The sequence below is a fragment of the Platalea leucorodia genome, assembly GCF_965183815.1.
Source record: "Platalea leucorodia genome assembly, chromosome: Z".
NCBI classification, from domain to species: domain Eukaryota; kingdom Metazoa; phylum Chordata; class Aves; order Pelecaniformes; family Threskiornithidae; genus Platalea; species Platalea leucorodia.
This window is the reverse complement of record NC_138858.1, coordinates 544,594-565,125: the sequence shown is the minus strand read 5'-3', so window position 1 is coordinate 565,125 and position 20,532 is coordinate 544,594. Positions and strand designations below refer to the sequence as shown.

Sequence of the window (20,532 nt, the reverse complement as noted above, 5' to 3'; positions counted from 1 at the left end):
TTGGGATGCGGTTACCAGAGCTGCACCTTGTACTCAAGATGTGGGTGTATGAAGGTCTAAGGTAATGGCAAAATAATGCTCTCTGTTATGTTTTCAGTTCTCTGCCTCATAATGCTCAGCATGTTGTTAGTGGTTTTAGTTTTGAACTTCATTTGTCTCATGCAGTAACTCTTCTAGAGAAGTCTTCCCACATCTTACTGCTTCTTGCTTTGTTATTATAGAATGGTTTGGGTTGGAAGGGACCTTAAAGATGGTATGGGACAGCTTCTACTAGGCCAGGTTGCTCAAAGGCCCGTCCAGCCTGGCCTGGAACACTTCCAGGGATGGCGCATCCACAGCTTCGCTGGGCAACCTGTGCCAGTGCCTCACCGCCCTCATGGTGCGTTATGGTTAAATACGATTAAGTAGAAAAGGTTTACATGCAGCCATACGTGGAATAAGTGACCCTGGCATTCTAAACATATTAGGTTAAATACGCCAATGCGATGGTATACTGGGTGAATGACTTTTTTTGGATTTTTGTCTTTTGAAAATTGTAACACCATCTCTTTGTTTACGAGATCAAGTATTATGTTTTCTTGGTTGGGTGCAGTACAATCTCTACTAAGCTTGTTTGCTTTGTGAAGATTAGGATCAGTATTGCGAAGATCCTTTTATTCCAAAAAAAAAAAAGGTACAGAAAAATCTGCCTTCAAAAAATATATTCTTTTCCTCTGTCTCCTGTTAAATGTGAAGAAAAACATACAAGCTGTAATCTTTTGGGGGAAAAAAAGGACTTACAGCCAAATGATCATAACCTCCTTTAGGAGGAAGTAAATTGGTAAATCTGTGACAGTGTGTATTGAGAGTGGGCTGACTGTGACCATATTGATTGACATATAATGATGGTAATGAGCACTTGCACTATTAAAACTGTCCTATACCTTTGGAACTTAAGGAGATCGTTGGTCAGTTCTTCCCAGCTTTAAGGTCCTCTTCCATTGCCAGCTGATGCAGACAACGCTGAAGCAGAAAGCCTGGAGCCGTAACCGTGAGGGCACAGTCTGTAAGGCCGGGCCCAGGGCTGTGCTGACATTACCGCGTGGCTCGCGTGTCTTGGGCGATGGCTGGAAGACATTCGTGTTGGCGTGGAGGACGGGGCAGAACTGGTGGAAGAGGCTTGGCTCTGGCCCGCAGAGGGCGGTGGCATGCCCGGGGACGTCCGTGCGGACAGCACAGGGTGGCGGTTCAGGGGAACACTATATGCAGTGGCAGCTGAGAAATGTCAGTTTTGGTGTACTCGTTTCAGATACATTGCTTCAGATTTTTGAGTTCCTGTATGCAGTGCTGGCCTTATACGGGCAGTTTAGGTACTCCTTTATTCTTGAACCGTTTTCTGTTCGTTCTTCCTGTGATCCTACTTCTGTGGACAGTCTGCCCTTGGGCTTGTAACCTCCTGGCAAAGGCAGCAACCTGCGTTTTAAGAGCCGTTGCTCTCCTTTCAGTAGGTCTTCTGAGCGATTGACAAAGCCAAGTACATTGGGGTTTTGAGAGTAGCAGATTTCCATCGGGTTATGTTTACAGAATGAACTGATTATTTTGGCTTTACTCTGAAATACATTTTGTCAATACTTGCATGGTTTTTCTCACAAGAACTGCTTTTCTTCTTCACGTTCCCAAATTATCAAAGCACTTTCTGTCTTTGCAGTAGCCCTTTCCTTTCTATCCACCAATCAAAATAGAGAATACATGATGTGAGCTTCATCTTCGGTGCAAAGAGAGACTGTGTCCTTGGATAATATGTTTTATCTGAAAAATGTGATAAAATAATATCGACACCTGTGCTACCACGAGGCAATCTGCAGTACTGTTGCTGTGTAGAAGCTATTCACGTTTTTCGTCTTCTTGGCACACAGTCCACTTAAAACAATAGGGGATTGTGCTGTCTGCTGGCAGTTACATCGTTTCAAGCTCCCATTTCTCTTGTGATTGGTCATTTTCTGTCTTTGAAAACAAGCTGCTTGCACACAGAGGTTTAAATGTCTGGATAGAGTATTGACCCTCCACCTACGAATTTTCAGAGCCGTTGACAAAACTTACGCTTTCAAGTTCTCCCAGGGAACAAATGTCCATGTATTGAAATGAAGCTACGCTTCTTGCTAAACAGTTTCTTTTCTAGTATGTGCTAACAAGTGCTGTTGTGAGCACACTTCAAATGTGAGTATCCTCAGACCACCGAGTTTCGGGGTTGTAATGGAGCTGATTTAGGGTGTTCGTTTTACATTCGGGTGTATCCTGTCTGCCTGTTCTTCTTCTGAGGTCTTTTGGCTCTCGGAGCGCGTAACTGTATTCCGTGCTGGCACTCACGCTCGTGGTAATATTGCTAACTTTCTCACTGGAGGCTGGCCAGCAATGGGCAGAGTTTCTGTACGGTGTTTAAGACAAATCGGTACAAAACGACATGCAACACCCGTCTCCGGTTTTCACTCGTCTTTACTGCCTGGTAAAACTGAAAAAGAAACTTTATCTCCTGCCATCTTGCACATTTCTGCTGTTTTTATTGTGTGAGAAATCTTTGCCATATGTACGATTGCTTTGTTTGTCGTAATTTTTAATTATTAAAAGGGACTGCGCAGGGTAGTGTAGGTTATGTTGCGTTCGTAGGGACAATGTAAAAGTTGTGGCTTTTTAAAGGCAAGAAGTTTGTTGCTTAATCATGTTATGAACACAGTTAAAATTGAAAGCATAACCGTGCTATATTTATTCATGTTCTGCCATGATAGCCTAATGCTGTAACACACACCAAAATGTTAAGCTTGAAATAATATTTCTCATTTGCATGTGGCGTTGACTTAAACTTTTAACACTAAATCGAAGTGGGCTTGTTGTAGTTAAATTTTTGTGTGTGTGCTTTATACAAATGCGCCTTGTGAATATGATGTGGTTTAGATTTATAGCAGTGCCGAGTGTGTTCGCTGCCTTAGTCAGCTGTGAGAGCTCTCCCGCTGGGGCCGCTCCTCTCTGATGGAAAAGGAGCAGCTGTGAAGGTGCTGTTTCAGGCTCTTGCTGGCATTAAAAAAAAAAAAAAAAAAAAAAAAGAAAAAACAAAACCCCCACCAGCTTACATTGGAGAGGGGGAACCAGGCCACGTGACTCCCACCATCCTACCCTATGTCACAGTGTGTAGGAGCGCTGATTGCTCTTACCCAATCATGCCTGGAATGCTGCTTGCCACTTGGGCTATTTCTGCTATCTGTCGCTATCAGGGCTGCAGTGCTAACAGTTTGGCAGATGGGACACTTTTTCTTGGAGTTTATGTCTTTGGTTTTTAACTTCTGGCAGTGCCTGAATTGTTGCTGTTCTCCCTCTCCTTTTCTTCTCTCTGTAAAACCATGGCCCATCGGCTGCGGTTTCATTTTGGCTCTGGGCGAAGCAACACAGCCCCCGAATCGGAGATCCTCGACCGGGAGAGAGAAGATGACTTTTTCATGGCATTCCACACTTTGCCAAGAAGAAACAGTCCTCACGCTTTCTCCCGGCACGGAGCAGATTATGGTGGTGGCGGCGATTTGCAAGAAGTGGGCTCCTTAAAGAGAAGTACATCCATGTTTATTCCCCAGCTGCTGAACAGTATTGATGTGCGTCCAACGAGAAGCTCGTCAATGCAGATCTCTCTTCAGCGCAAAGCTGCGAACGGCTGCGCGGACGAGTGTACGACCCTGGAATCTCCTGAGGAGACGCTTCCTTGCAAATTCTCAGACTTTCGGGAGCATTATGCATCCCCTGTTGAAAACCACTCTTCTTCTCCGAGCAGTCCAGAGGTGACTCCTGAAAATTCTCCACCCAGGCTGACGGAAGAGTTAGGGCAACAGATTAATGGAACTGTTTGCTGTAATCGCAGAATATTTTGTAGTATTCCTTCTAATAACCAGAGTGAGGATGCTTCAACAACCCAAGAAGATGAGACAAATGAAGCAGCTTCGGGTTTAAACATAAGCGGTGTGAGGATTCAGCATCGGGCTTCCAGTGCAGACGTGCCTCAGGTTACTCTACTGCCCTTTGGTACTGAGGCTCAAAATAATGCTCCCACCCCTGAACCCCGGCGCTGGTCTTTGCAACATGTGCCAGATATGTCAGCAAATTCAGGGAAAAAGTTCTTTGTTCTCCAGTTACAGCAACCGCAGACCAGTAGTACGGGAGCAGGAGGCGAATATAACTTTGGTTTTACTGGGACAAAAGGGGACAGATTGGTCAGGTATCCTCGGATCCGGCTAGAAAGGAGTACTTCCTACCCTGTCCAGCCGCCAGCAGAAGAAGTTAGCCCCACGGATGATGGATTGAATTCAGAACTGCACGGAAATGGCAGGAATGGGTCAGAAATGTCTAGAAGCAATTCGGTAGAGCGGATTCCTCAAGGGCAGGGATGCTTGTTTAAAATCAGACCAGATCAAAACACGAGGCAGCAGCACTTCAGAATTCTTGTCACCCGTGGTCCTGAGGAACAAAATCAGGTTGTTGGTAAAGAGGGTCGTGGCACCCCTGGTCCCACAACAGCCAGCACCGCAGTAAGTATGATGCTGAATATGCTATGCTAGTAAGTACGGGATTGCCGTACAAAGGCTTGAGGCAACAGAAGCACTTCCATTGTCAGTGCTAGAATGTTCTGCATTTCTCTGGAGCAAGCCCCGAATCATCTCTATTTCTAATCTAATGTAACTTTGCTCTCAGTTATGATTACATCCAGTGTAATATTTTGAGATCCTAATGTCACGCATGTTTCTTAATTCAGTGTTACATCAGCTGGAAAGATTTTTAAAAATTAGAACATTCAAATGACAAATTAAGTGTTCGCGTTAGTTGGCTGAGACCTTGCTGCATGAAGAATTCTTCATGCACTGTTTTTAAAAACAAACACTTTGATACTTTCTAAGTATAATGTACACACGTGCGTACTTCTACACGATTTCAAAATGTGTATTGTAACGCAATAATAGCTAAGACTATAGAAATCTTATGATAATTCCAATCAAGATATTGACTTAGCAGATAAGGTACCAAGAAGTTGGAGGGGGGAATCTTTCTTATAGTAATTTGGGGGGGGGGGGGGGGGGGGGAACACCTTCTGGAAATTAAAACCGTGTCCTGGTTTTTGTGTGCCACAAGTCCTGATCAAACAACTGTACAAGTAGCTTGGCACAACTTAGTAAACTGTCTTGTTGTTTGTATTTGCCTTGATTTTGCTTTAAGATGACAAGACTAATCTTCTGGTTTTCCTTTGTTGCAATGGGAGAGGATTGATGTTTCATGTTTTTAAGCCACTTTTTAAAAGACCAAAGTAGGAATGAAACTTAAGGGTTTAGATTAGTCATTTGCTTAAATTGCTTTACTGTGCAATTTAACACTGCCCACTTGAGTTCCTAAGCTCAGAGATGCTGTATATAGAATAGTAAGCACTCTGTCTCCAGCTGTGAAAACAGATTCACTAGAAGAGATTTTGGTCTTCCTGGCTTGTGTGTTCTCGTTCTCCTGCGCTTTCGTTCGGTGAAATGTAGCACAGAAAGACAGCTGCTCGCTGCAGCAAGGCCATATGATGACTCTGCAGCTTTCCTATGAAAAAGCTAATAGTCTCCACGTTACTCCAGTATAACCTCCTTTTAGCTCTTCAGTAGACACTGGGGGTAGAAAATCACAAAGTATCTCTAAGCTTTTATTTTAAAAAAGTAAAATTAAAAAAAAAAAAAATCCCTTGCCAGTACAGGTTTCATTTCAGTCTCTATAAGCTAGCAATTTTGTTAAGTAGTGCCTAGTACCTTTCCTGCCAGCCTGAGAACGTTTCAGCAGGAAATCTGGAATGCAGAAACTTCACGGATTTTCTTCTTCATTTGACTTTCATGTGTGCAGTACAGTACGTTAAGTGTTCTCATGCTAAAATGACGCTAAATCTCATACTGAAAATGAAAGGGGAAAAAAGTATGTCTGATTTTTCTCTTTCCTATTTATTATCCCTTGTTCCTTTCCAATAATAGCTGTTTATGGAGAACCCTCGTAACCAATTGTGTGAGTAGCTACAGTACGTCAAACCTAGTACGAAAGCGTCAGAGGTTTACAGATCTGTGCACCTTGCAGGGATGTGCCCCCGTGTCTCTGCAGTAGTGCTCGTTTTCCTAAAGGATCTACTCCCAGAGTCACTTCTTTTGATCCTCGCTGTGGTAACGATTCACATACCAAAGACATACTTCAGTGTTTCCACAGGAGAATTATGAAATTTGTTCCTATGTGCTCTTAGTTTTAGTTACCATGCGGAATCAATTTAGTCAGCCATGAAGCATGGCAGTCACAGAGGCGCTCAGTCCAAATGGTACTTGCATTCTTTAGTGAGAAAAGTTTCAAAAATAAAGAATTAATTGAAACTTAAAACTTCTTTGTGGTGGTTTCTCATATTTGTAGTAAGCCCAGAAATACTGTGGGTAGAGGTGATTGGCTAGGCAAGATGCCATAGGAAGTGTGGGGAATGAAAGCATTTTGGTGAACGTTTTGCTTTATTTTGTCTACATATAAAACATTCTTTAGCAAGGTGTCATTTTTAATCTATCCCACAGAAGTTTGTTTGGAGGACCTACGATGCTAAGTAAGGGTGTGCCTGAAATATTTGTTCTATTAAGCTGAAGGGAAAAACTGCAATGTTTTATTGTTGTTAGCATTAAAAAAAAAAAAAATTCTAGACTCTTCCAGTTAAACAAGTTTGTGTGTATTTGATTGATACAGGGCATGGGCCTGGGGCTGTAAGCAGCAGCTGCTACAGCCTTATTTATCTTGAGTGAAAACATTCAAGCGGCGTCTGCAGTCCTACTGCTACCAAGTGTTTATGACCTTTCAAATATCTTCTGTTTTAGACAGAAGTGTTTTTGGGCAAGCAGGATGTATTTCATTACAAGTCATTATAAAATATTAAGTACCGTGTGAGCTTATGTCCAATTGTGAAAAATTTTATTTGGAAGCCTTGTTACAAATTCTTTTGACTACCATGATATTTCATACGTAACGCAGTAGGCTACTGCTAAGTGTGTATGTGTACTGTGGCATATAACAAATACGCGCATTGTTTGTAATTCGGGGTCTGTGAGTGCATAGCTGTATTTGTGGGAAACACTTCAAAAATCTCATGTATTGGACAACTGTTTTAGAGACCTGACAAAGGCATCTCTGTTGTGATAAAAATACAAAGTGCCTTAACAAAACGTTGTAGTAGTAGTATTGTATTATATTTAGTTAACAAACAGAAATGGCAACTCTCGACTCTGCAAGTCTGCATTTCTCACAACTCGGCTTTTATTTTCCTTTCTTAGAATTTCTCACAACTCGGCTTTTATTTTCCTTTCTTAGAAATAATTTTAGAATAAATGTTGTTGTGGAAGTACAGAGAATCTACTTATGCTCCTAAGATATCAGCTGGGATTGGGGCATGAAAGCCAAAAAGAGCAAGCTAGGATAAACACAGTTCAGCAGTCGCGAAGGGCCAGAATTCTGCATCGCGCAGCGGCCGGCAGGCTTGCATGTGGGCACCAAAGACGCGCGCCTCGTTCGGGCTGGTGCCGTATGGCAAACCGGCAACCGGTTGCCTAAACTCTGGCTGAGACACTGTCTTGGGCAAAATTTCCATTATGGGAAAGCGGAAGCAGGGTTGGGTTAACGCGTGCAACGCACGTAATGGCTTTCACACGGACTCCGGGAGGTGGTTAAAAAGTTCATCTGCAGAATGGGGAACGCGGTGGAATTAAGGAACTAGAAGGGCTGCTCCTCGGGTGCTGCCTCCCCCGAAGGCTGCGAGGTCCGCTTCCCTGTGTCGGAGGTCACTCAGAACTTCACGCTTCTGTGGATACCCTGAATTTTGGTGGGGAAAGGGATTCCAGTTCCATTTTTTACTGGAAATGCTTTCATGGGAGACCGCTGCGTATCATTGAGGCAGTGGACTTCAGATATGTCAGTGGTTAGCTTTGTGTTTGATCAGGAATAATTTTTATCACCCAGAGCAGAGCCAACCGCTGTCGATAAAGCTGTGTAGGGGAAAGGCAGAGTTGTTTGCTAGAAGCCTTCTACAAAATTAGTAATTAGCAACTGACAATTACATGACTGCAGTGCAGATGAGGAAAAATCTTAACTCTTATTCAGAATCATACCATAATGCATTTTAAGGCATTATTATATTATGACATATAGCACGATGGGTTTTGACAGTTTATTTTTTTTAGAGGGGATGAATGCTCCTCAGTTCTTTTGTTCCACTTGCCATTCTTCTTAGTTTCGGCGATACCCCTTCGCCGTAAAAAAGCGGCTAGTAACCCCTTCTTACCCTGGTGAGTTCCCGTGATTTGGAATAGATTGCCGCGAGGGCGAAGCTTTGCAAAGAATAGACAGCAATCCGCTCAGAAAATTGCTACTACTAGGCGAGTTTAAAACCTTGACCCATCCTCTTTTATATCCCACTAGGAGAGCTATGAGTCGAATCTGTTTAATCATGTTGGGGATTATTTGTTTGTGGGTTTGACCTGAGAGAAAGCAGTGAGAGAGCTGATTGCTGTAGAGGAACTGATGGTGAAAAGTTTCTAGTGTTCAACAGTGTTACTAAAATAGTATCTCATGTTAAATCGTGTATATAAAAGATGCACATCTGTCTAGGATTAGAAATGTCTATCTAAAGAATTCAATAGACCTTCCTTACACAGTGAAACCCTACTATATTTCTACCTTAGTTGGACTGTGAATAAATATCAGATATATAGGAACTTATGTTCAGAAATGAATACAAATCCTCTATGCAGAAAAGTATATATAGCTGCCCCATCAGCTGTATATATTGCCAGCAATTTGTCAGAAAAGGGATGTGATGATGACATACTATATCATATGTTATCAAATTAAAGGGAAAAAATGCCAATTAACTTGCCTTTAGATTGGTGTTTACTATTATTCTATTTTTGGTCAAAAGCTCTTGACATTCACAGTCTATAATATGGAAATCATGGGATGATTTTTTTAATGGCTGGAGGGAAAAACAAGTGAGGGAAATACAGTTTTATTCAATTTTACACATTGGAAAAAATGTAATACATTTAAATAAAAAATAAAGACTAGTTAAGGGATGACAAACATAGTGCTTTTTTTAGCTTGAATATTTATTCTGTAGACAGTCTCACAAATTAGATAGTTTTCAATAGCAAGTGTCTGCTTTAGTGCTACTATGCTATCTTCTTTATCTTTCTATCTATCACTGCCTTATGCGTTACCACTCTGAGCATTGTGGATCACTGTTCTCTTAACGGGAGATAGTTTGCTGTGCACAGTGATATTCACGGAAGAAACATCCGAATCACCGTTAGCTAGCTCAGCCTTCACTGCAAGAAGCAAAAGAAGGTGAAATAAATTTCATTGTTTGCAGTCCTTTGAAGAGGGTGAATTTGTAGAGGAGCTTCTGTTGGCCACATCTTTAGGCCATATTTCTGAAGTATTCACTTTCCTTATCCATTTGTTTCAAATTTTTAGTCTGTCTTGGATCCAGTGGGTTGGAAGAGAAGAATTTCTGAACTAGCAATTCCCTCCTGTGACCTGACCTAGCTCTAATGAGCAAGTAGCAATTGTCTGTACTTGCCCTGTGCTAAGCCCTAATTTATAAGGGCCGTACCACGGTACGACAATTTAAAAGGGCAGTGGAGGAATAACATTGTTCTGTATTTTTACCAGCGTGATTTGCAAAATGAGAGACATATTGTGGTTAGTATGAAATTGAATTCTGGATTGAATTTTCTGGTTTTTTACTTTTGTACATAAACTGATCCATCTGATTAAAAAGAAGAAAGGGGAAAAAAAAAAAATCCTTCAATCTTCAGTGTAAACTATGGCTAAGTCTCTTTCCTGAGGTGGTACTGAGGCACCAAATGGTTTATGTGTTGCTGATCAGCACAAGAAAAAACTGATAGCCATCTTTAAAGATGAAATAAAATGAAAAGTGATTCCTCCCCCCCGCCCATTCAAATAACCATTGCAAGAGTGAGTTTGTTTCAGATTAGTCAATGCAGTCCACAGAGAGAGAGCTTAATTTCCTCTTTTGGTGTTGCTCTTCTTGCCCACTTCTGCGGGCAATGTTGTCCTTGACACAGCATTCAGCACTTCATCGGACGTCATCCATCATCTTTAACTAGCCCCCATGCCAGTACTTTTCTAGGACTTGAGGTGGTATGGAAAATGGTGGTGCTTTTGAATTTGGAAAAGAGGTTCAATTGCTTCTCTTATAATTTCTGAACCAAGTCTAAATGTCCGAGAACTGCAAAGAATAAATGGAACAAAATGGGACAAATCCTGTTCCTAAGTAACGTGTATATATAACTTTATCTGCCTGTCCTGTTTTCATGGGGGTGATGAAGTAGTAGAACCAGCAGTCACTCCATTAAGATCTAACACGCAGAGTGAAAATGCACTTGGCATTAAAGACTTTCCTTCTGTCTGTCTGTTCGTCCATCCGTGCAGGCGTAGCGGCAGTTACCTGTGCAGAAGGTTAAAATTGGCTGCGTTCACGCTTCTGGTGTCCAGTGTGTGATGCTCATAGCTGAGCCATGCTGAGCTGTTTCTGCATCTTCCATTTCAGAAGCAATGACTGGGCGCGGTACAGCATTCTAAATGGTACAAAACAAGAAAAGCCAAATTATTAACAGTTTAATTGCTAGCCTTCATTATAACAGGAGCATATTTTTGAAAACTCAGAGGTCTTCTAAAACAGGCAAAAGCTATGTGAGAAGCAAGTATTTCTTCCCACGTCTCTTCGAGGACAGCAGTATCAGCACAGCTCACCTGCGCACCGGCATTGGTAGGCAAACGGTGTGGGAAGTGTTCAAGGGCTGCTTTCTCTGCCAGTGCTACACAGGACTAATTGCTACACAACAATTTCATCTTTTATATTACACATGTCTAAGTTTGGAGACCTACTTTAGGGGCTGCTGTCTGGACTCTAATAGGAATTTCTAGCAGATAATTCATGTTGCCCTTAGCTAGATGTTTAAAATAGCTCGAATGAATAGTGCTATGAATTTCCTTCTTTCCCCTTGCTATACAAGGAGTGCAGATGACTATCTGGAAAGCCTCTGTTCTGTGCAGATAAGGACTTTGTTGACATCTGCAGGTAGAGGTGATGAATTCCATTCCTCAAGTGTTTTTAGGTTTTCTGTCAAGGCAAAATCAGTTCTCCGTCCCCCCTCTCTCCTCAACAAACCTTCCTCTAGGTTGCACTCAGAGAAAGGTATCTCCCTGACCACAGTAGACCGGGCCTAGAGATTGCCATTCTTCTCATCCTCTTCTGTTGAGGCGTTTGCCATCGCTTACAGCCCACTCCAGGCCTGTCGTTCCTGTGTAATCCCCGCACGCACCCCCGCTTTCCCCCTTCTTAATTAGCCTTCCCATCGGCTTGCACATCTGTTCTTCAAAGACCTTCCTGTCCTGGAAGGGCAGACTATCGTGTTCAGACATGGGCAGAGCAGAAGCTAGTTTTACAAGAAGGAAAGTACCAAGGAGCAGGCTGATTTTTGTTTTGGCTTTGGGTTTTTTTTTTTTTCATGTGAGTGGAGAACAAATAGCACATTGCAAGTAGTGTAAATTAGCTTGCAGAATCAAGAAATCCATATGTAATTTTTGGTCAAGTTTTCAGAGAGTCAAGAATTGGCAGTGCTGCCTTCACCCTATCCCTACACATTCTCAAAGTTCCCTGGGAAACGATTCTGGATTTTATTAGACTTCATTGTCGGGCGTTTTTCTCCCTGAAAGCTGTATCTTTTGGTATTTCTCTGTAAAGAAACAAGAATAAAACTTTGAGCAGAAGAGCTGGAAATAACATCACTTTTTTTAATAGCAGTAATAAACTATTTGCTGCTGCATGGAAAAATGGTATGCTGAGTTTCAGTGCGCAGTGATCTCTTTAAAGCTGAGTTTATAAGGCCCTCAATTTATAATGGAAATGCTGACACAGTCTTAACACTGACGGTGCCAGCCAGAGCAGCTCTGGTGTAGATCTAGCCACAGAACATTGCAGATAATAAACCAGATAGAGAGTCTTGATTGCTTTTTGTACTATCTAGCTGTTTTCCTATTTGAGAAAAGCTGTCAAGTAATGAAGAATTTAGGAATGTGCATGTTTTATGACTCTTCTGGTTCAAAAAGCTATTCTAAATCCAAATCTATCCTGTTTACTTAGTTTCCAGATTGAATTTCATTGTAAAATGTATTACTGCATACATTCATATAAAATGTGGTGCTTTTATCTCTTTTTTCATCTAACAGGATGGCATTGGTAGCTTCCAAAAGTCAGCAATTATGTACAGAAAAAGACATTAATCAAGTCAGCAGTATGACCATGCAGGTTTCTGTCTCCAAAAAGAATGAATAAATAACAAGGAAAAACCTCATCTTTGCTGTATTTAAATTCTCTGGTATTACAAACCTAGCAAAATGCTGGGCTGTGTCTTATATAGGTGGGAAAAGCTAATTCTAGCGTTAAAGGCCCAGGCATTATCATTGCCAAAATACCATTCCGGTTTCCAGGCCTGTCATGTGCTGACTCCCCAGGCCGTGGGGGCGAGGGGGGTGCAGTGTGTGGGCAGTGAAAGGCAAAAGAAAAATTTGCTTCTGATTAGATGAGTTGTGCAAATAAAGTCCATACTGCACTGCATACTGTGGTGTAAATTCAGAGGTTTTCCGTTGCTTTGGTAGAAAGCTTCATCTTCCCTTTCATCCCAGGTTGGAAAGGATAACCTCCTGGGCGACTAGCATTCCCAGGCTGTATTTTATATATTCTCTTACTCTTTTCTAGAATATCAACTTTGTTGTAAGGTGGGATTTTTATCTTCGGTAAAAGAGAGATTCAACTATAAATGTCTATGACCTGACTGGTTGCCTTTTCAGTTACTTGTTGAAGTCCTATATTCTTAATCCTACTGTGTAGAGAGTTGTTTGTTTGTTTTTAATGGCAAAGAATAATATATAATCACTGTTTATGATAAATAATGCAACAGGAGCCTACTTATTCATCTTTAATGTTAGTATTCAACAGATTGCTGGACACACAAGCATGAAACTCTGGAGTATGGTATTTGAAATGCTTTTAGTATCAAAAGCAAGCTCCTTCAAAATGAAAAAGGAAGGTATTCATCCAACAGTGAAAATCCTTTCAAGCGAGACATTAGAGGCTGATAATAATCCTTTCCTGAGAAAGTTATAGCCTAAGTTTTACAGGAAGTGAGTGTTTAAAACAGTTCATGTATTAAAAAAAAAAAAAAAAAAAACAACACAAAGTTTTTCTGCTTTTAAAATTATTTCTACTCCACATCCTGTAAATATAAACCACAGGATATCAAGATGTGGGAATAGCAATATTATTTGAGGGATTATGTTAAATTAGAATTATTTAAAATAATTTCATGTTGCTAAATAAAATTTAAAGCATTCTTATCAAAGCTAAGAATTATATCCATTACATTTGCACATGTCACCTTGGATAGTGAAAAACTACTCTAAGTTTTGTGCATTTTAGCAGTAATACATTTATCTTTTAGTATTTAGTGTTGTAAAGACTTTACATTTCAAATATGCTAACCATTTAGTTATTTGAAATCTGCTTCAAGCATGGTTTTATATTCACAGAATCATATTGCCACAAGGCATTAATTTGCTTCAAATTCCATGAAAGTGGAATGAAACTTTATTGTTGAAAAGTTGAGCAGAATCTCCTTCAACCTGCACAGAGTCTTGTGCTCTCTCCAAAGGTTTGAAAGCGGAGGCTGCTGGAGTTGCTGTATTACTAACACTTCATTATTTTTAGAAACTCTATCAGAGGGTGCTTGCCAGCACACTGAATTATTATAAACACAAGTGAGCTATACTTGTTGGGAAATGATTGTGGTATCTGTGGTGATGCAGCTTGCAGTCATGTAGCAGTGTGTTTACTCACATTCAGCTTTTCAGAATTCAGCAATCCATAATACGGGTTTCTAGCCCTACACAAATTCACGAAGGCTTTATGTACTATTTGACATTTTAAGGTATAGGATTGCAAGAGATACTCTACACGGCGTGCTAATCAAGCTACAGAGTAACTCTGAAAGATTTTATTTATTTATATAGTTTACAGTAGTTGTGACATTATCAGCTTTCCCGATTCACTTCCAGTCTCGCCAGAGTCCTTTCTGATGTCGGGAGCGCTTTGCGCTGCGGTGTGACCGGCTCCCGGCCGCGCCGCGGGGTGAGTCAGAGGAGCGGGCTTCTGTTCCTGCAGGCTGCGGGAAAACCTACCAAGCAGAAATGAGAAACGAGCTCGGCGAAAAAGAGGGGTAGGAATTGCTCCCTGTAAAGAGCTGATCATAAGCCCTGCAAACTGTTTAGTGAAGGTGGCAAACCTCTCTGTGCCTGATCTTCTGGGAGCTCCAACTCACTTGTGTTTGTCACACGTGCGTGTTGGAGATTCAGGCAGCAGTATAAGATTTTGGCTGGTTTGTATGATTGGAAAGCATGTGGCTAAATCTTGACTAATCTGAAGTTGTTAGGAGTTCTGCTGTTGACTTTAGTATGGTTGAAGCTGCACTGATGAACTTCCTTTTACTACTTACGTTCTTACGTTTAGCCAGAGTCGTTCCAAAGGCTTCAGCGTAACAGCTCTTCTGAGGGAGACGGGGGCTGCTCAGAGCTCATTTTCACCATAGGTACGGTCCACACGTAAATGTTACTCTACAACACCTATATGCTAGAGTGTGGGACGTAATCCCAAACATAATCGCAATTCCAGCCAAAGCCCTCTTCGAGGCAGAGCAGCAAACAAATAATCCTTTTAAACAGGATGAGGAGAGATGGGCAATTTGGGACAGATACAAGCTTTGCTGAGACAATACACCTTCAAAGCACAGTATTGTCTGGTTGCCACTAGGAAAGCTTGCCAGTCGGCACAGCTATGCTGCAGAATTTATTTGCTCAGTGACGAGTCTGTAGGTCTCAATTTACTATATATTGCAGACTGGTCTCTATTGACAGATAAGCATGCAGAAATTTCTGACGTCTTCAGAAGTGGTAGCAGGTCCTCTAGTCCTCAGGATTACGTCTGTCAACTTCTGTGATTATTAATCTTTCTGAATCATTGGAAGAATTTTAATTTCTCACATATTTTAGAATAACAAATTATTTTGGTCGGTTTGTATATTGGCACCATGCTGCAGATTGTCTGCTTTGTCTCCTACTCCAGATATAAAGTGTTATCCTTCAGCTCGGGGGGGACGGGGGGGCGGACGACGACCAAAACCACTCTGAGCTGTAAATTGAGCTTTCTCTGAACGTACTTCTCTGTGGCAAAGATTCACTAAAGGAATGCTCCCGAGTGAAGGAAATGTGCTGAAGACGGTCGTTCGTCTGAAAGGACAATCTGTACTCTCAATAAAAGATTGCTTCTATTTGCATAGCAACCATCAGGGAAGAAAAACTGTTTTGAAGGAGACATGCAAATCTGTCTGCATTTTCCTGGTGTTGCTCATGCTGATGCACTTTTGAAAAGGTGGACTTTGTTGGTTTTTTGACAGTGAGATATTAATGTACTTAATATTTGCTTGTTTTATTGATTTACATTCAGAAATACGTTGAACGTTTTCTCTTGATCCCAGGATGAATGGTATTATGGCATTATGATTCAGTAAGTACCTCAAAGATAGCCATTGTATTTTAAGACTTATCTTCTGATTCTGAATTTTGGAAAACAAGTCTGACGCCAGTGCTGTGATTACTTTCGTCTCTTAACGTATGTCCATTGAATAGTCAGGCTCTCTCCTTGCTTCTGATGTTGCTGCCCTTTTTGCTCTCTAATCAGTTGTGTGCAGTCACACGTACAGCACTAAAAAAGAACAAGTAAAATGAGGAATGGTAGGAATTATAATGGAAGTAGAGTTTAAAACATAGTTAATTATCGGTTTGGATGTAATCTGGGGCCTAAATACTGGGTCAATTCTGGGAATAAAAATTTCATAACAAAATAAATTATATTTCTATTTTCAAGCGCTTCCCATTTCTTTGAAGTGAGTCTGTATACTAGCAACTTCTGAAAATTTTTAGTAATACATGAAGTATGAAATGCAAAAAAAGCAGCCACAATTTGGTGCTTAAAGCCAAAACCAAAGGGGTTTTCAGAAATCAATTAGTTTGTGGTGACGTTAATTGAGGTCTATTACATGTTTTTAATTTACTGTATTAAAGTGTTTGACCTTAACTGAGCAAGTGACATATACCTTTTTTGTTCTTTGCAGATGTGGGCTTTGTGGGTAATGACAGACTAGCCGAGTGTGGGAAGACCCGAGGGTAACCGTTCAGATGCGGGAGACTGGTCTTAAGAGATGTGGTTTTGTCTGATGTCACCATATTCTAATATCTTTTTGGCCTTGCAACATCTGCCCTCATGCAAACATCTTAAGTGAAAGCAAACTTTACCTGCTTTATATTTAGTAAGAGTACCGAAAAGAAAACTGTGTCTCACTGTTGCCATTCCCACAGTAAACCTTGTGGTGGATTTATCTTAGGGAATTAGCACTGCGTCGTGCTGGTTTTGTGATATTTAGTTTTCTGTTAACTTAGGAGATATCAAACAAAGAGGGTGGAGAAGGCTTTCTGTAGAGAATTTGGTTGCTCTCCCTGTATAGACTTGTAAATACTGTGAATTAACTGCCTGACTTTGCAGAGTGTATCGGCACGTAAAAATGTAAGATATTTCAATTTTCCGTTAAATAGATGCATCTTCATCCCACAGGAGGACCTGGTATCTTTGAAATTTATCAATCTGCCTAATGTTTCCTGATACTGAAAACTGGGTGTTATTACAATACACATCTAATTTATTACTTACTTGGAGTTACGGAGTGTAATCTTACCGTAAATAGTTCCTCTATCGTGAAGCTTAGAGCATGTGGAAACAGAGGGGGCAGTTAAACTCTCTAACGGCGGGGTGTGCAACGAGGTGCGTCTCTGTTTGAGAGCCTTACGCAGCGAACAACGCCTTCCTTCCCTATAGGAGATCCCAAGGCTGTGGTACTGTTTGCAAAAGACGCTGGCTCTGGGAGCTGCATGTGACCTGTTCCCTGCGTGTGACTTCAAAATACTTGATCCCCCCCCCCCCCCCCCCCCCAATCTGTTACCAGCAGTATTTGTTACTGATTTATTTGTTCTGTGACCCACCACGCGCCGCCTGGACCTGTTCGCTAAAGAGCAGGAGCTGGGGATCTGCGAGGCGGCAGAGCAGCAGTTGCGGCCGGAGAGAAGGCGGGCTGGCGAGCTCGCGCTGCGCTGTTGGGCAGCGGTTCCGCCTAAACTGCCTCTCCCGTCCCCAAAGTGCCGAGCTGTCTGCCTGCTTTTCGGGTTTGTTGTTGTCTTGAGCAGTGAGTTCCAGCAGTGCTGGGTTGGGCAGGTGACATCAGTTGGGTTTCTTGTGTCGGATGCCAGCCAAAACAGATGCGGGAAGAGGAGGGAGAAAAGAATTCGGAGTCGTCAGTTTGCAGCGCCAGCTCCATTCTCCATGGAGCTGATGTGTGTGTTTTCCTTGTGCTGTGTTCCCTGCCCCAGCAAAGGCAGCCTCCTTCAAATGAGTTTCTGCGAGCGTGGAGTTGGAGAGAACTCCTCTTTGCCTTTTGTTATATTCCTGAATTTTACAGGGATTAGCATTTCTGACCAAACATTTGCAGCAAATATTTCTGGAGTTCTGGCCTTCCTGCTTTTTGTTACAATCAAATTTTAAATATATAACCATCAACTCATTGTGCAGAATTTCAGGCTACAAACAAAATAGATTGGTAGCTGATTTAAAAAAAAAAAGTGACACGAAACAAATTTTCAGGATTTTTTTTCCTGTATTCTTTATTTTTCACCCTGAGAGATTATCCTACCAGTTACCCTACTGTATTTTTTAACTGAATTTTAAATGAATAATTACCCCGCATAAAGACTTTGCAGTAAATATTACTGACTGATCTACATGAACTAGTAACTAGCCTTTTCTTGAAGAACTAATTAAACACAAACTCATCTTATTCTAAGTTGAATTTTCATAACTTCCTAAATTCCATCGGAAACAAGTTATATTAGAGGGAAAAAATCATTGACCAAATGAGATAGGTAAGATGGGGAGGGTTTTGGTTTCCTGTCGTAAGGTATGAGCTAGGGTAGGAAGATAGACTGTCTGGAGGGGTTGTTTTGTATCAGGTGGTGAACTCGCCAAAGGGTCCCTGCTGAGGAATAGTCTGGCAACAGCGTAAGTCATCAAACAATCCACAGTATAAACTAAGGCACTGCATTCTTCCTCTACGCAAAACATAATCCCAGTTGAAAAGGGGCTCCCGAAGAAGGTCTCGTAGGGAAGCATGGGCATGCCTGTTTCAGAGCTGGAAATGTGAAAGACCAGACTGTCCTTTCTGTTACGAACAAATGTGTTATTTCTAACCTTTAAAACGTAGCAAGCCTCAATGTTCTTTGTCTCAGCAAGAAAAAAAGCGGTTGAACATGTATTGGTGTAAATGAGCATTCATTTAAAGACATTATGAAGACTGGCTAGCTGTCTGCTATCAGCATTTCAGTGGCCTCAACATAAAGTAGTTTTCTGTTTTCTCTCCGGTCAGTGCATAGCCATGTTTCTCCTCAGTGTCCTAATAAATAACAAGTGTAATGCATTCTTCTGTCAGATAAACGTGGCATTTAGAATTCTTACAATGTATTTTGGTTTTTTTCCTTAAGATTAGGAAAATCATTAAAGCAAAAATATTACGTCAAATACTGCCAAGTGTAATGCCTTCTTGAACTAAGTGCTACTCGGATCATATGGCTGGAAGAACGTACTTAGTACCTTTGGAAAATTTCGTCTGAATAGATGTCAGCATGCTGTCTCTGATTCTGTTACTGCTATCTCGTTTCTCTGCCTCCTGATACTTTCATGACTTTTTTTTCTTTGTCACGGTTCTCTTTTGTTTAACCTCGGTCTACAATTCTTCCATCAGCCACATACCTAAAGCACTGCATCACAGTCCAAGATAAACATGTTGATGGCTCCTAATGTAAGATAACTGCATACTTGGAGAAGGTGCTTAAGGCGCCTTCTGCTCCCTTGCATCCCTGGCAAGTTGTAGGACACTCACACATCGTTCAGGAGGAAGAGAGTTTTCAAAGTACTGCAGGAGCTCTGGGGTGTAGTTTTTAAACAAAAGCCTGATCCTGCGTTTTTAGCGAGGCTGACTTCAGTTGCCGTTTCCTAGAACATTGCTACGGCACCGTCAGCGTCTCCAGGCCAAGAGAGAATCCAGCTTTGAGGTGAAGGAGCTGTAGTGCTGGTAGCCGGACATAACCGATATGCTCTCAGTGGGAATTGTAGCTTGTATAAATGTTAGTTGTTGTTTGTCTGCCCCTACAGCCAAGTATTTTATTAGGAGTTCACAAGGGGTCAGATAAACATTTAGTGGCTTTCAAAAACTGTCTCTGGTCATTTGAGTACCTTGTGTTATGTGGTCAAGTTACAGTGAATTTCAAAGCACTGTGGGGATTACTGGTCTTTCAAACTGCCTTGAACTGTTTATAGTGGCTTATGCCCAAGGGTATAGCATGTTTAAGGAGAGTATGAAATGGCAGAAATTAGTCTGTCTACTGAATGGAAAATTGGGGACTTTTATTTCGCCTTGAGTCATGTTTTGTTATATTTTACTGCTGCTTTGAAATTAGTACGGTAGTGTACATATTAAGGAAAACGAATTCGGGAATACTATTCAGTAATAAAGGAGTATTACATCAGTGTGATGATGTGTGTGCAATGGATGACTAAAAATACGATTGTTCTTCAAGAACTTCTTTTGCATGGTTGCAGTGGTTCTTTGCTGCAGAGTTCTTTGCTTGAATATTATTCTAATTTATAAGGAGAAAGCCAGTAAATTTGACCAGAAACTGTGGAAGAAGAGCTGCAGAGAGAAGAATCAATGGTTAGAAAATTTATGAAGTACACCGTTTTGCTTGCTCACACGTGCGTACACAGAATACACATACATTATGTCTTATGGAAGTGATACCCCACTAATCCCTCTGTTTCTGAGCTCTCTATTAAAACAGCAATTCCATTTTTGACCGATTTTAAGAGAAAGAAATTATGACTTCTGGATTTTTTCAGTTTTGTCCGTGTTCAGTTCCCACAGAAGTCACAGTCTTAACATTTTTCAAAGGCAGCTGTATTCCAACAGGCTCTAAACCTCTCCGTGATTCCCCTTGTCAAATCTTAGCGTATGGTCAAGACGACACAGGAAAAGACTGCTATCATACTTTTCAGCTGCCTTCTGCAAGAAGCAGCAGGAGGCAAAAGTTAACATTTTAAGAGAAGGTGATGTCCATTTTTAACTTTTTTTGCCGTCCTATTGCTGGACTTTTCAGCATGGTTGCAAGGGTTGCATACATTCTGCATCTTGAGCTCTTCCATCTTTCGGATCTCAGTTGCTGCAGTTCTCCAGGATATATTATAAGCATTGG

The 20,532-nt window shown here is 41.3% G+C and overlaps 1 protein-coding gene across 4 annotated transcripts in view; it reads left to right on the top strand.

Moving 5' to 3' along the window:
* Window positions 1-20,532, top strand: part of LOC309602376 (E3 ubiquitin-protein ligase NEDD4-like) — a gene marked incomplete at its 5' end in the record, with an annotated part of 193,670 nt that overhangs the window by 93,396 nt on the left and 79,742 nt on the right. Inside the window, one exon of one of the 4 annotated variants that reach the window (XM_082335895.1) lies at window positions 3,372-4,544. The exons of the other annotated variants lie outside the window; for them this stretch is intronic. Coding sequence (XP_082192021.1) covers window positions 3,372-4,544 — 1,173 coding nt within the window. Of the gene's footprint in view, window positions 1-3,371; window positions 4,545-20,532 lie in introns of those variants that run through there. 4 annotated transcript variants of the gene reach the window in all.